The sequence below is a fragment of the Aquila chrysaetos genome, chromosome 17, assembly GCF_900496995.4.
Source record: "Aquila chrysaetos chrysaetos chromosome 17, bAquChr1.4, whole genome shotgun sequence".
NCBI lineage: Eukaryota > Metazoa > Chordata > Aves > Accipitriformes > Accipitridae > Aquila > Aquila chrysaetos.
The window spans coordinates 13,349,223-13,363,370 of NC_044020.1; the positions used below are offsets into that span (position 1 = coordinate 13,349,223).

The 14,148-nt window shown below is 41.7% G+C and overlaps 1 protein-coding gene across 6 annotated transcripts in view; it reads right to left on the reverse strand.

Moving 5' to 3' along the window:
* The window catches only part of DCP1B (decapping mRNA 1B), a 54,031-nt gene extending 44,599 nt beyond the window's left edge, over nucleotides 1–9,432 (reverse strand). For 4 of the 6 annotated variants that reach the window (XR_005934229.1, XR_005934228.1, XR_005934227.1 and 1 more), the window contains exons 1-3: nucleotides 9,232–9,432; nucleotides 8,097–8,137; nucleotides 5,379–5,506 (exon numbers count right to left, since the gene is read on the reverse strand). Coding sequence is in view for 3 of the 6 variants with exons in the window: in XM_030040302.1 (XP_029896162.1) it covers nucleotides 5,379–5,506; nucleotides 8,097–8,137; nucleotides 9,232–9,384 (322 nt within the window). In the remaining 3 variants the exon portion in view is untranslated. Of the gene's footprint in view, nucleotides 1–5,378; nucleotides 5,507–8,096; nucleotides 8,138–8,248; nucleotides 8,667–8,687; nucleotides 9,053–9,231 lie in introns of those variants that run through there. The other 2 variants (XM_030040304.2, XM_030040303.2) reach the window with 2 other exon arrangements.
* Between the last annotated feature and the right edge of the window lie 4,716 nt (nucleotides 9,433–14,148).

Consider the following 14,148-nt stretch of genomic DNA (forward strand, 5'->3'; position numbering starts at 1 on the left):
ACTATAGAAATATTTTCTTCAACAAAATATGCAGGTTCTAGCAGGCCAGAATAACAATTTTGCAATCAAACTTAAACTAAAAAAAAATTGTTTTTGAGTTATTCAGCTGTGACAAAAACATTGCGTTTTGCTTAATGATGCAGCAACAGAAAGCCACGTAATATTTCTGAATCAGCAGACCACTGAATTCAGAGAAAAATAATACAAATTGAATGAAGTTAAAAACATTTAAAAGTATTTGTTTCAAAATTCAAAAAGACCAATGAGCATTTGGGGAATAATCAATGGGATACAGATTTCAATTTACTGTGTTCAACCTATTGGGTTTTTTTGTTATTGGACCAGATGCTGTATGTTGGAAGGTAGGAGGCTGATAAATAAGGCTCTCCATTTTAAACTGACATTTTTACCAAAACCAAACACCAAACAGGAACTCTATTACATTGTAAAAACAAAGCCTGGAATATCTATTTTGCCTGTTTCAATAGAAACAATTGAGCAAGCAGTTGTTAATTGGTCAATATGCAGAAGGCTAAATCTAAATATATACACAAGTAAATTTAACCACCAAATGCTGGTTTCATTCTCAAATAAAAAACACATTTCAGAAGCAAGAAGAGATTTAAAATATTGAATTACAGAATATATAATGTAGTATAGACTAAGAACATATTTCAGGGTAAAAAAAGACACTATAGTATCCGAAAGAAGATTGTTTTTCATGACACACTCATTTTTACATATCACTCAAATTCTATTACAGTTGTCTCCTGCTTTCCCTTTGGAAGTAAGCTTCTAATAATCTTCAAAGTAGGATGTTCTTTACAAGAGAAATGTTACTTCAGGGTCAATGGGCCTTAAGAAAAGCCTACAGAAGTGGGACACTTGTCATCCATTTAGTATTTTTTACCAGGACGTATTTACTTAGAAGGCTGAACTGAAATGAGCCACAATCAGTCTCCAAGAAGATGAGTTATTTTATTTGAGAGGGCTCTAGGATGCTGTAACATAGAATTTAAGAATGAAAAATAATCGTTGAAGAAAAACATACACCATTATCTTTTCCTAAACATTTTACTATCACTTGCCCCCAAGCATATATTTAGAAAAATTTTCATAGATAAATAATTATGACCTACAGGAAAAAAAAAAGAAAAAAACACAAACAAAAGCCAAAACTTATGGTACTTCTTTGGACAGCTGGCAAACTTCTCTCTCCCTCCCATCCCATCCCATCTACTGGATGTCTTTACAGTGTGTGAATTTGGGAAGATAATATTAAATTTTCAGGGTTCTGATAAACATATGGTGGCAAGTTAAACTGGACAACTGAAACTAGCATGAGGTTATGTACGTATCGTGTATCTAGACAGTTTTACCAAAACCAGGCATGTCTGGTCTGCTTTTGTACCACTTCCTGACCCTCTGCAAAAGCTCAAATTCAGTAGTATATGCCACATCTCACTAGGAAGCTTCATCCAATTTCAAGCTTAGGAGATGACATGATCAAAGGCCTTGCTACAAATGTGACAGAGAAATGAAAAGTAACTTCTATGTTCAAATAGGTGTAGAATCTAGTCAGATACAGAATATTTGTTGATCTGTCACACAGTTTCTTTCTTCACTTGCTATAGCATAAAAAGCACCCAATTAACCTGTATCAGACCATTGTCATAATTAGAATAATAACTGTTATAAGGTAGGATCTTGTATTTTTTTCTGGCAGCTGAAATGCTCAAGGTGAAGCTAGCTTTAAGATATGCAACTTTATATTCACCAAGTGCTGTGTCCTGTAAACATGAAAAACAGTATTCAGTGATAAAACGATAAATCAGTTGACTGAAGAAGTAATTCACTGACCCAGCATACGCTCATGTACAGCTAGTACAATACACAGTTGGGGATAGCTGCAAGTACACTATTACATAGCTGATCAGTGCTGAAAGGAGAAAACAAAGTTATTTTAACCAACAGTTATGCGTTTCTTTTGAACTATCTCATATTAATCAGCATCGAGGCTTAAGCAACAGGCTCTAAATATTGGTTTTCACAATAAATATCACCAAAGACTAAGGAAAAAAAGTAGTTATTATGTAGTTAAGATTACTCAAATATACAACCCAGGAAATTATTTAAAACCCTTAAAATTATAAGATAATCTAAACAAAAACTGTCTTGCGCTCAGAAAGAAGTGTCTAAAATTGCATAAGTTTTCGGTCACTTTCAAAATACCTATTTTATCCATAAACCTTCTGTTTCTTGGTGGACAAGGATATCTGCTGGCATTAAAAACTGTAATTTGAGCTTCCCTCCCGGCTTTGAAATGAATAACCCTAGCTCTAGCCTAACAGATTTCCCAAACTAAACTTTTCTGTGAAATTGTGGATCATTGCAAACATTAACTGGCATGGGTCCCAAATCCAGTCTGAAAAGTCCTGGGATTAGACTGTAGGTGACTGCAACACGGTATTTAGACAGTATTTCAGCTGTAGATGACCAAGATCATATGGAACAATAGAAGAAATACAAAAAACAATAAAGTAAAATGTAAGATCAAAATATTCCTTTTTCTTATTTTACGTATTCCTAAAACTTCTTTTACTGTGTATAATTTTGGAAAACTTTTTCTATTGTAATCATATATTGAATGCAAAGCAATCTTTACAAAATGATAGCTATAACGTGACAAATGTCAGAGGACTTGTCCAGTATACAAGTACCACGTTTTGCTGCCAAGAGCATTTATTTTAGACTGTGTGATACAACCAGCCACAGATATTCAGCTATAGTGAAATGAAGTTGGTTTCAACAAACATTCAGAATATTGGAAGAAACAAAACACTGGGCAGGACTTCTTTATTCCTCAAAATGCTTGCTTTTGTATTTTTCTGAAATTTACATTGTTACAAAACCCAAATGTAAGTCCTGTTATATGGGAAAGCAACTATACCAATCAGAAAAACAGAGGAAACTTTGCTAGTTTTATTATATCTAATAAGAAAGTATGTATGAAAAATAGAGTGAGAAGTAACCAAGTCAGACAAAAGGTTAGAAAAAGATAACTTGTTTCCAGATCCTGTTAAGTATTACTGCCAAACTGTCTGCTATTTTGCCAAGTAAACAGCTATTACTACTCTTGTTAGTATCTCCAAGCAGGAGATAAAAATAATATAAGATTAGGGCCTAAACCCACCAGTTTTCATTGAAAACTCCATTTAATAAGCAAGAAGCCTGAAGCCTTAGTTTTGCAAAAATTATAAAGACAAATTGTACAATAAAGTAAAACACAAGGAAAATATTCATATAGAAAATTCAAGATGGATATTCAGAACCGTGTTTGGACAAGACCCTAGTGAAAACAGATACTTAATGTTGAGGAGGTTCCTTTATTTTATGTAGCTAAGACTTTGAAATACACAGTAAGGAAGAAAGGGTCCCATGTAGGTGCTGTGGGTTCACCCCAGCCAGCCGCTCAGCCCCACACAACTGCTGCTCCCTCCCCTCAGTGGGCTGGGGAGACAATCAGAAGGGCAAAAGAAAGAAAATTCATGCGTTAAAAATAAAGACAGATTAATAGGTAAAGCAAAGCTGTGCGTGCAAGCAAAGCAAAATAAGGAATTCATTCACTACTTTCCATCAGCAGGCAGGTATTTAGCCATTTCCAGGAAAGCAAAGCTTCATCATGTGTAATGGTTACTTGGAAAGACAGATGCCATAACTCCAAACACTCCCCTTCCTCCTCCTTTCCCTAGCTTTTATTGCTGAGCGTGTCATATGGTCTGGTGTATCCCTTCAGTCAGTTGGGGTCAGCTGTCCCAGCTGCATCCCCTCTCAAAATCTTGTGCCCCCCCCCAGCCTACTCACTGGTGGGGCAGTGTGAGAAACACAGGCGGCCTTGATGCTGTGCAAACACAGTTAAGCAGTAACTACCCTAAAAGAACCGTTGCCTAGACAGAAGAACCCAGAAAAGAAGCCTTCTGCATTTTGCTGTTGCACAATTGGCCAAAAAGCCTCAGACAAGTTACTTGAACATAGGCCCACTGCTCAGAAGCACATGTTAGTACTTCTATTTGAGACCCTGCAAATCTAAAATTCTGACATCTCTTAGTGAACAAACCGCTTACACCCCTCAAAACTCCCAATTTTTCTCCTAATAAAAACCCAAACGAATCACAGTTTACGTGTAGTAATCAGACTAAAGATTGTCTTGCTTCATGTCAGCATAAAGATATGACAACTTCTAATTACCTTTTATACTACTTGTCTCAACAAAAATGAAAAATTAATACATCAGATTTCAAGAGGTAGATATTAGTGTACACATACACTAACTCCTAATGGAATTTCAAAATGAGGTAAAAAAAGATTACATATACATCTTCAAAATCAGGTGGGATAAATAGGTCTCATGGTACTTAAAATCCTCATGTTTGGGTCTAGTCTAGGTTAGCCTGGAGATGTCTGCATTTCTTTTCAGTTTCTTTGGGAATTTCAATTCTTTGTCAGCCTATCAAATACTCTCAAAAATAGAAGTTTCATTTAGGTTATTCAAAATGTTATTTCTCTATTGCTTCTACCACATAGTGTGTGTGAACAACAGGATTCCCTCTTGATATACTTTCCAACTCCAATAAGTTTATGAAGTAAAAAGGTCTAGCAGATTATCAAACTGGGCTGCTTTGCATGCCACGAATTTCCTCTGCTTTTGCTTCATCCAGAGGGAACACTTCTGCATCCCAGCTTACATAAAACATTTCTGCGATCTGCTTTTACACATCAAGCACAAAGTATAGATCATACTACAGCTCTGCTTCCAAGTACAGATATAACCTGTGTATTTATAACTGCTCATTCTCATATAATTGCACATTGTAACAGTCCGTATGTATATCTGCATGTAAAAGTACAGCTTTTTCATGTCTTCCACTTATTTCTGAGTTTGCCTGACAGTTGCTCATTCTTGTATAAAAATAATCATGTAAGATAAAACACAGTACTGTGTTACTCCAACCCTTAGTAGATCTGCTTTATGGCAAGACTTCCCAACACTGACTGGGGTATATTCAGAAAACACAATATCTCTGTGAGTCTCTACACCTATCACATACACACAACCATAAAAGTCTACCATTTGTCAGTTAAATGAAGAGATTACAGTTAAGCACATTCTAATACTTTAGAAGAGCGGCATTTTAGGAAGCACTGAGCGACTCTTGCAGCACATCAAAACCCAAAATGTATTCCTCCAATTGTAACTGTTAACCAGCTAGTTTCAGCCCTTGAAAGCTGCAGTATAATCATTTGGACTGCCTTAACAAAGAACAGACTCTGAAGGAGCTGACTTCTTCAGTATTTAACCCAGCATATCACATACTTACATCTGGCATTTCTGTACAGTAGAAAAGGGTCCTGCAGCTGGAAATCGAGGTCTTTAGTAATAGGTTCTGTTCGATTTTCCATGCTCAGTCTGTTCATAATTGTGAAACCATGCCTTGGAGAAGCTGATCTGAAAATTATCAAGTAGAAATCACATCAAGTCAAGGAAAGAAAGAAATTACTAGAATTTGTTGTATAGTTCTCTAAAATGTGGTTTTTTGTTGTTTTTTTGGTTGTTTTTTTTTTTTTTTTAATTATTTCTAAGAGATACTACAAAAATCTAATGTGGTTGCCAAGGAAATAACAACTGACTCCTGCAGTGTTTCATGCAATCCTTTTAATTATGTCAAAAACCTACATTTGTATGAGGAATAACAGAAGCACCATTGGTCTCACAGTAGCTACAGAGAGTATGCCACATCTGCAATACTACCATTTGAGGTCCAATGACTTAAGCAAAGCATAATCATATCTGCATGTCCAATTTTCACTTCAAGTTGTAAGGCCTACAACTTCTGAACAGGCAAGCTGTTACAAAACACCGCTTTGTCCCAGACCATCAGCATCATGTTATCAAACCACCACTGTCTACTCTATAGCTTCTCGCTGGAGTAGAAAACAGCAATTACAACGATTCAGTCATGGGCGGGAACAAGTATCTTTTTTAACACTCAGGTTAACAACTGCAGGTAACAGCAGTCATTCCAGATAGGATTTTCCATACCATCTAAAGCATAAGAACAAAAGTGAGGGTGCTGAGACACTGGAACAGGTTGCCCAGAGCAGCTGTGGAAGCCTCATCATTGGAAGTGTTCAAGGTCAGGCTGGACAGAGCTTTGAGCAACCTGATGTAGTGAAAGATGTCCCTGACGGTGGCAGGGGGGGTTAGTTGAGATGATCTTTAAAGGTCCCTTCCAACCCAAACAGTTCTATGATTCCATGACTCTAAATCATTATGCTCATTCATGGGGGTTACACTTCCAAGTCACTTAGATAATTTTAATTAATGCAAGCTGTTAAACCTATCACGATCCTGACAGGAGATATTACTTTCAAACCAAGTATGACAATAAAGGAAAAGATGATGGCTAAACATTTGGGAAAAATGGCATCTCTGGTAATTGCTGGTGGGTGGATTTCTCTATGAAATCCAATGCACAGGAACCTGCATTACAGGATTGGAGTCAACAGAAAATTAAACAAAAGTGGAACCCTTAACAAGAATCCCTGTTTGCAACAGTTACTACTTCATTTAAAACAAACACACAAACAAAAAAACAGTCCACTTCCACTGGTGTTAACCCAGCTGGAAGTCTGATTTTTTGACCGTTCCTCAAAATTTGCAAAGATGAGACAGGTGGATAAATAAGTCAGCTCAAGTAAAATGGTCACATTACTTTACATTGTCACAACAGTAATGAGAAGCAACAAAGGCAACACCAGCGGTCTCCAGCCTACGGTCTGTTGGTAATGTTTTTTCCACAAGACTTTAAGACTTTGTTCAAAGCCACAGGGAATGAAAGTTAAAACTGATGGGGAGGGTAACGTATGATGTCACTGACAGCTCAAAACCTGTTCCATACTGTTGCCTATAGGGCAGCCAGGGTAGCAATCTCTGCTGTAAATGGAAACTTCCTCAGCCAACAAAAAGAACGGTGAAGGATCAGAGATGCTAGGAGTGCCAGGATACACGTCAGTTCTGGAGTTTTAAAACCAACATACCAGAGAAATACTACTTCTGTTTTGCAGTACACAACTAGCCACCTCCAACTACTGCTAGCACAACTAAGGGCCAGTTCATTCCTCTTGTGGTGGTAATTATAACAGCATCTCATCTCCACTTACCTGAAAGCAGCTTAGAAAAATTACTGATGACAATTTCCACTGCTGGTACAAAAAAGCTCAAAAGTTTGAAATCAGCATTCCCACTTCACACAAAGTTCACAGTCTCTTGGGTCTCCCTGTCACTTCACACATACATCTCTCACCTTCTCAAAACAATCTCTTGCTTTCTCAGTTCTCCTACCAGATTCTCATCAACATAAATGTTGAAGAAATTTTCTGCTTTGGTGTCCCATCCCAGCACCTACTGCAAGATCTGCTTACTGTATTATTTTCTGATTTTAGCAATAGTCACAGGGAAATGCTGGGGCACTGACTTGGAAACCCAAACGTAGGGCAGGCTTCACAACAGATCTAAGGTACATGCTAGAATAAATGATGTAACCAATGCTTTGAAAAGCTGCCACAGGAGCTGCTGCTAAAAGAAAGCACTAAAACCATCCAAAACGTTGAATGAAATATGCATGAAAAATGAATAATCAGACACAAGCAGTATGAAAACTCCCTAAGTAGGGAACAGATACTTTATAAGTTCTACCATTCCCTTAGTTTAAGGAATATCATTATTTATTTCACTATTTGTTTTTTTGTTCAGACACCTTTTAAACTGCAAATGCTACATCCTATTTAAAACAACATAACAGATTTCTAAGGTTTACCTATATTGCGATTTAAATCACATTTGGAAGTCTTATTCAAATACAAGGTGATGTCTCCTTCCCAGTGTTTTCTTCCCCACATTTGCCTCTGCCAATTTCAGTTTCTTTTCACTCTTGAACAAGGAGGAGCATTTTACTTCATTCAGCCAGGCTCCATCCCAGCTAGCTTTTCCACATCCACAGGTTTCACCTGCAGACATTAAAACATTATATCCTCACCTTGTGTAAACAAACAGCGTTCCCTCCACATCAGTCTTCTCCTGACGAAAAGGAAAGTTAAGAAAGTTGAAATCAGGACAGCATTTTGCTAGCCATCAGCAAGCCCCCCTTTATCTCTGTTTCATCGATACCATCAGTTGCACTGTGCTTACCTAAGCCATAAAAAAAGAATTAAACCCAACTTCATCAGCTGGTGGAGAGAGACTGCAGCTAGCACAGCTCACCGTGCAGCTGACCCAAGCTTTATGACAAGACATGAAAAGGCTAAAGGCTTGACACCATGAGACTAAGCACTGCGCTGGATTAACTCTCCACCATGCCTGAGGGCAAGGCACAGGCCAGATTCAGGGAGAGGATTTTTCCAAACGACACACAGGCCAGATTCAGGGAGAGGATTTTTCCAAACGACACACAGGCCAGATTCAGGGAGAGGATTTTTCCAAATGGCGCCTGGCCTCAGGGGCAACACTCAGACGGGTAAGGGGGAACCACACAAAAGGCAGATTGCCCAGGTTCTTCAAACACAGGCCCTAAGCCCCACCATTATAGCAAACCAAGAACCACCTGCAAATAGCCGGAGTGTTAAGTTACCAAAAGCTTCCCCAAGTTAATTAATGGTTTTAATCTTCACTAGTCTTTTTAGCATTTGTAACTCCAACACCGTTTTGCAGGCACTTTGGCCCTGTTACAGATGTCTGAATGGCAGAGGAGCTCCTGAGCCTCACGCCCCAGTCTAAACCCCAGTCCCCTACAGCCCTGCCCTGCAGGATACAACTTTTACAGCCCTGTGAGCCTTTCAAAACCCACTTCCCAGGCACCGCAGGGCTTCTCACAGTGCCCAGAGAGGCTGAGCCACGCACAAGCCCTCACCCCACCCGACGAGCGCAGGGAGCCCCCCCAGGGCGCCGGGCCGGGCCCCGAGGGCGCCCCTCAGCACAGCCCCCGCAACCGCCCTCCCGCCTCAGCCACGGCCGCACGCCCACCCCTTCCCCTTACCCCCGCCCCGCCCCCAGAGGAGGGGCGGGGCCTCCTCGCAGCCCGCCCCCTGCTCCGACGCCCTGGAGTGGGCGGGGCCGCTTCTCGCCCCGCCCCGCCTCTCGCGGCGGAGGGTGCGGGGCGGGGCGGCCTCACGTACCCACTCGTTGGCGCGGTGCCCGAAGGTGTAGAGCGCCACCTGGCTGGCCACGTCCACGATGCTGCTGATGTAGGGGTCGTGCTGCTGCAGCGCCGCCAGGCTGATGTCCAGCCCCTTGCCCAGCAGGGCGGCCCCGGCCACCGCCGCCGCCATTTTGCCTCCGACAACAACACAGGGTTCCTAGTAGGCGCAACCAATCCAACGCCGAGAGGAAGGGCGGTGGGTCCCACCCCCGCCCGCCCAGTCGGAGGGAGAGCGGGCGGGAGAGTCGCAGCCCAGCCGCCGCAATCGAGCGCCGAGCGCCGCCGGCTCAGGATTGTTGCCGTTGGCGACGGGGCAAGCTGAGGGGCGGCCTGGCGGGGCCCGCCCGGGCCGCGGGGAGGGCCAGCCGGCTTCGCAGCGCCTCCTCCGGCAGCGACCCGCCTGCGCCGGCAGGTTTTCCCGCGGTGCCTGGCGCCTTTCGTTTTGAGGCCTCTCCCTGCCGCTGGGGAGGCCGCAGACTGGCTTCCTTTCCAGAGGGGCAGCTGCGCGCCAGAGGAACAACATGGTTCACGCGGCTGCAGGCCTGAGAGAACCGGCGAAACTCGGCGGGAGATGCCGCCAGGGCGCAAGCCCTCGCTGTGCCGAGCAGGGAGTCCTGCGCGCCCACCGTGTGCCCCTCAGCCTACGTGGGAGAAGGTGTGGTGTGCACCGCAACATACACAGCCTCCGGAGAGCTGGGAGCCACACAGGCTCGGCCTTAAATATGCACGGAAGCATTCGGGCGCACAGGTGTGCCTGCGGAGAGAATGTCCGTGTGAGACTGTGCAAAGTTAGCACATGTATCTGTAAGCACATGTATCCGTAAGGACGTGTGTGCTTCCTGTGCACTCACATGTGCACTGATGCAACGCACGCACAGCGCTTGGAACAGGAAGAGAAGTTGGTTGAGATCCGTGAATATACACAGTCTGTATTTGCTAGCATATGCTCACAGACTTCTGCATGGAACTTGAGGGAAAAGGAACACGAGTGCAAACTAAGCCATCATACAACCCTTGTGTGTGTGTATATATATATATACAAACATACATGTGACAAGCAGCTGAAACATAAACAAGCCTACTATGATATGGAGATATACAAACAGCAGAGGAACAGATGGACAAGACCATGAATTTAGTTACCATATTTTCCTGTCAGACACACATATTTATTATTAATCTATTGATACCAACAGTTTACAGCAAATACATGAGCTTTATGTGGCATGCAGATAAACTCAATATGTACTTGATCTAAAAGATTTCCTTAACTGTCCAGCCTGAACTCCCTGAGACAGCAAATTTTTTTTATTTCATCACCTCAGACCGACCTAGCAATTTTGGAAGGAGTTACCACCTTCTGTATATAGAAGCAGTAGGGCGATATATTTCCTTCCAGAAAAAGGGATACCCTGGAAGAACCAAAGGCAAAGGTAATGGATGCTATCTTGTTTATTTGCAGTATCCCTGACACAGCATTTTTAAAAGGGCAGTAGTTGGTCATAGGGGATGAAGACTGCCATTTTGTTTTCTTCCTTCCTTTTCACTCTAGGCCAGATGGAGCCTGTGGGATAGAGTGAGCAGTAGCATCTGCTCTGAGAGCAAATGGGCAAGCCCAGATGAAAAAGCTTCCATAGTGTGAAGTGGGGATAGGAGAGAACTGAGAGACAGCAAGCTGGGAATTCATAGTACTAAATGTAGGGACAGTGAGTCTCTTCAGTGAGTTAGGAATGGGCATGATCTCAGAAAGGACAGAAAAAGTGGCTGTTCTTTGGGACTCAGGAGAGAATATGTAGGTTCTGTTGTAGCCCAGAAGGCCACTAAAAATTGCATTACCAAGAATAAGGACCTACAGCTTGCTCTGCAAGCATATAGTGGGAGAGGATATCTCTATACGTACTCTTTTATTATAATACGTCGCACTCTTAGTTCCTCTTTTTCTAAAGCCACCTTGTTTCAGTTGGGGCTGTAGTGAAACACAGCTTTAGAGTTCAGAAGTTTTTAAGTGTTTTTGGTATACTTGTGGTAGGAAAACGGCTCTAAGCAGCTCTATTGCAAAGCTCCAGCTGACTTACAGATCCTGTAACAGCAAGAAAGATATATGGGCTTATGGTGGACAAGGGAAACTGCTGTCCTTGGTCTGGAAATGACCAGAGTAGAATGGCAAAAACCAAAACGTAGTAAGTAGGAAAGATAAGTCATGTTGCTCAAATAGTGAACAGATGCACAATCAATTCTTTTTGCTGATTAGATAGTCCTCAATTCCCAGTTTCCAGGCACACCTAACCACATTCCTCCTCATGTGCGGCTGGAGTTTCTCATTACCATCTCATCTCCAATTCTTTGGCCATTCTCCTGCTTACAAAAAGTCCCAACTTGTAATGGAAGTGTCAAACTCTTTTCCAGATGCCTTTGTTCCCTCCAACAATAATACTTACAAAAAAGATGCCCTCCTTTTTTTTTTTTTTTTTTTTTTTTTTTTTGGTGGTGGTGGGGAGGGGTTATTGCAAAGTCCCATAAGGAAGAATGTGTTATGGAAACTGTATTTCAAAGGCTATTCATTTGAATTTAAAGTAGTTATAACTGTTATCGTGTAGGAGAAAGCAGTATACAGAATTTAGAAGGTGTATTGCAGCCCTGTTACAACTGAAAAAAAAAAAATGTTTGAAGCAGAAATAAGGTGTCTTTCAACTTTTACAACTTACCTTGTTTCTGTTGTTGCCCCTCTTGTCAGGCCAAGCAGTAACCAATACTTGAAGCCTTGCACATTTGTTATGTTAGAGTGACAGACTGACAGGCTCAAGTGTGTTTCCTGTGCTCTTCTCTTGACATAGGAAGATTGTAGTGTGTCCTGTTTCCTTGAGCTCCATGGAAGAAAACCCAACTGTGAGGGTAAATATCTTGAAGTAGGCGTGTCAAAAATTTCACCTGTCTGTTTTTGGTGGCCTGTTTGTGGATGCTTTTTTAGAACTACCTCCCTCTTGGATTACTGTATCCCTTTCTAACATAGCTGGACAGGCAGTTCCCTAGCCCTGTGTTTTGAGTCAGCGAACCTGTCAAGCTTCTGATCAGGCCTTTTTATATTTTCTGTTGCACTGTGAGGTAGCTTCTGCTGGTTCCAGCTGTTCTGCTATGTAAGTGGGATGTAATTGCTCCTTCCATTTAGCCTGAAGTAAAGGTACTTAATAAAGCCATTAGTTCTGCCTTGCTTTATGGGATGACTTGATAGTAGACTAAAAATTTTCCAATGAAACAAGATCTTGTTAAGAAGAGAAACACTGAATTCTCGCTACATCTAAAAAGTTAAGGACGTTTTAGCAAAAATGTCACAGCTTAAAAAGGTTGATTCTTTAAACTGCAGTTATTTGCTTACAGTCAGTAATCCAGTAGTCCATAATAACTATCAAATCGAGTTAGAATGATTTTGCTGTAATTTGTTTATGAAACAAAGTAATTTTCTAGCTTTCAAAATGTCATAATTTCATGAAGTATATAATTAGAATGTCACATTTTTGTCCTCCACCCACCTGGATACTATTCTGTTAAAAAGCCCCACACCTGTGCTGTTGACATGGTATGAAAGACATTTTGTGTAGGTAATATCCAGACCGATTTAAGGCAAAATCCACACAGCATGATGTTCTTAAGGTCTCCATTAATAATAAACATTAAGAAGGTTAGGCCAAACCTTTTCGCAAGGATTGTTCAAACAGGTATTAAGCCTTAGCTTCACATCCAAGAATCTATGGCGCTTACAAAGATGAAGTCATGCCTCCTACAGCAAATTGTTGACACTGAGGATATGATTTTATGTGAATATACTCGGTGGCACTGCTGAGTGTGCACAACGCTTGTCCCAGCTCCCAGCCATTCAGTCCTGCCATTCTGGCACCTTGGTACTGTACTGGCACAGGTGCATATGTGGCCACAGTGTGAACCAGTCAGACTGGGTAAATGAACTGATTGAAAAACAAGTGTTCATACTGCTGCTGAGATCACAGCCTCAGCTGACTGCTTTCCTACCTTCAGTCCTTTCTCTGAGCAGCAATCTTTCTAATAAACAGCAGGAATCACTTGAGAAAATGTAGTGTTGAGCACCTCATTTGCTTCACTTCCTCATCTCCAGCCCCTTTGGAGTTGTTATTGCACGGTAGTTGCCTTTTCCTCTTTATTCCTTCTCCAAGGCTGCCATAATTTTCTTCTCAGGCTGACTGCTGACACTGCTGCTGCCCCTGCTAGCGGAAAGGGTGCTGAGGCAGTATTAATAAGCTCCTCTTACTCCAGCCAGGGCCATTTGAATATCTTTGCATGGTGCCTTCCAGCCTGCCGGCTTCCTGAGGAATAGTGGGTTGCTCTTGTAGAGCCAGGATGACCCCACAAGGCTTGGTTACCCATGGTCCACATATTTCTGGGGATGTGCTTACAACCCTGCAGCATGGTAGCTCTCACCACTTGGGAACCAGTGCCCCTGTAGTTTGTGCTGGAGGCTAGCTGCATCCCTTCCCAGACACTGTTGAAATGTATGGTCTTTTCAGCCCACATTTATTACAGGGTCTCAGTAGCTAGCATTAGAGTGCTTTCTTCATGCTCAAAAGTTGAAATTGTTGGTTGTACTGTTTGTCCACTTCTTAACTCCAGTCCTAATGGTTAAAGCAATTTTAGTCTTTTTGTTAGTTATTTATTACTTGCTAAAGTTTCCTTGATGATTATAGGGTCAGGCTATGTAGTTTCATCTGGTGCAGTTATTAAAAAAATCTCTCTCTGTGCTAAAACTAAATCTGGTTACTTTCATTCCAATTCAAAACAACTCTCCCCCCTGCCCCCAAATAAACCCCAGTGCATTAAGTTATTAGCATGCACATGTATGTCTGTAATGTGCCCTGGTGAAGTTTAT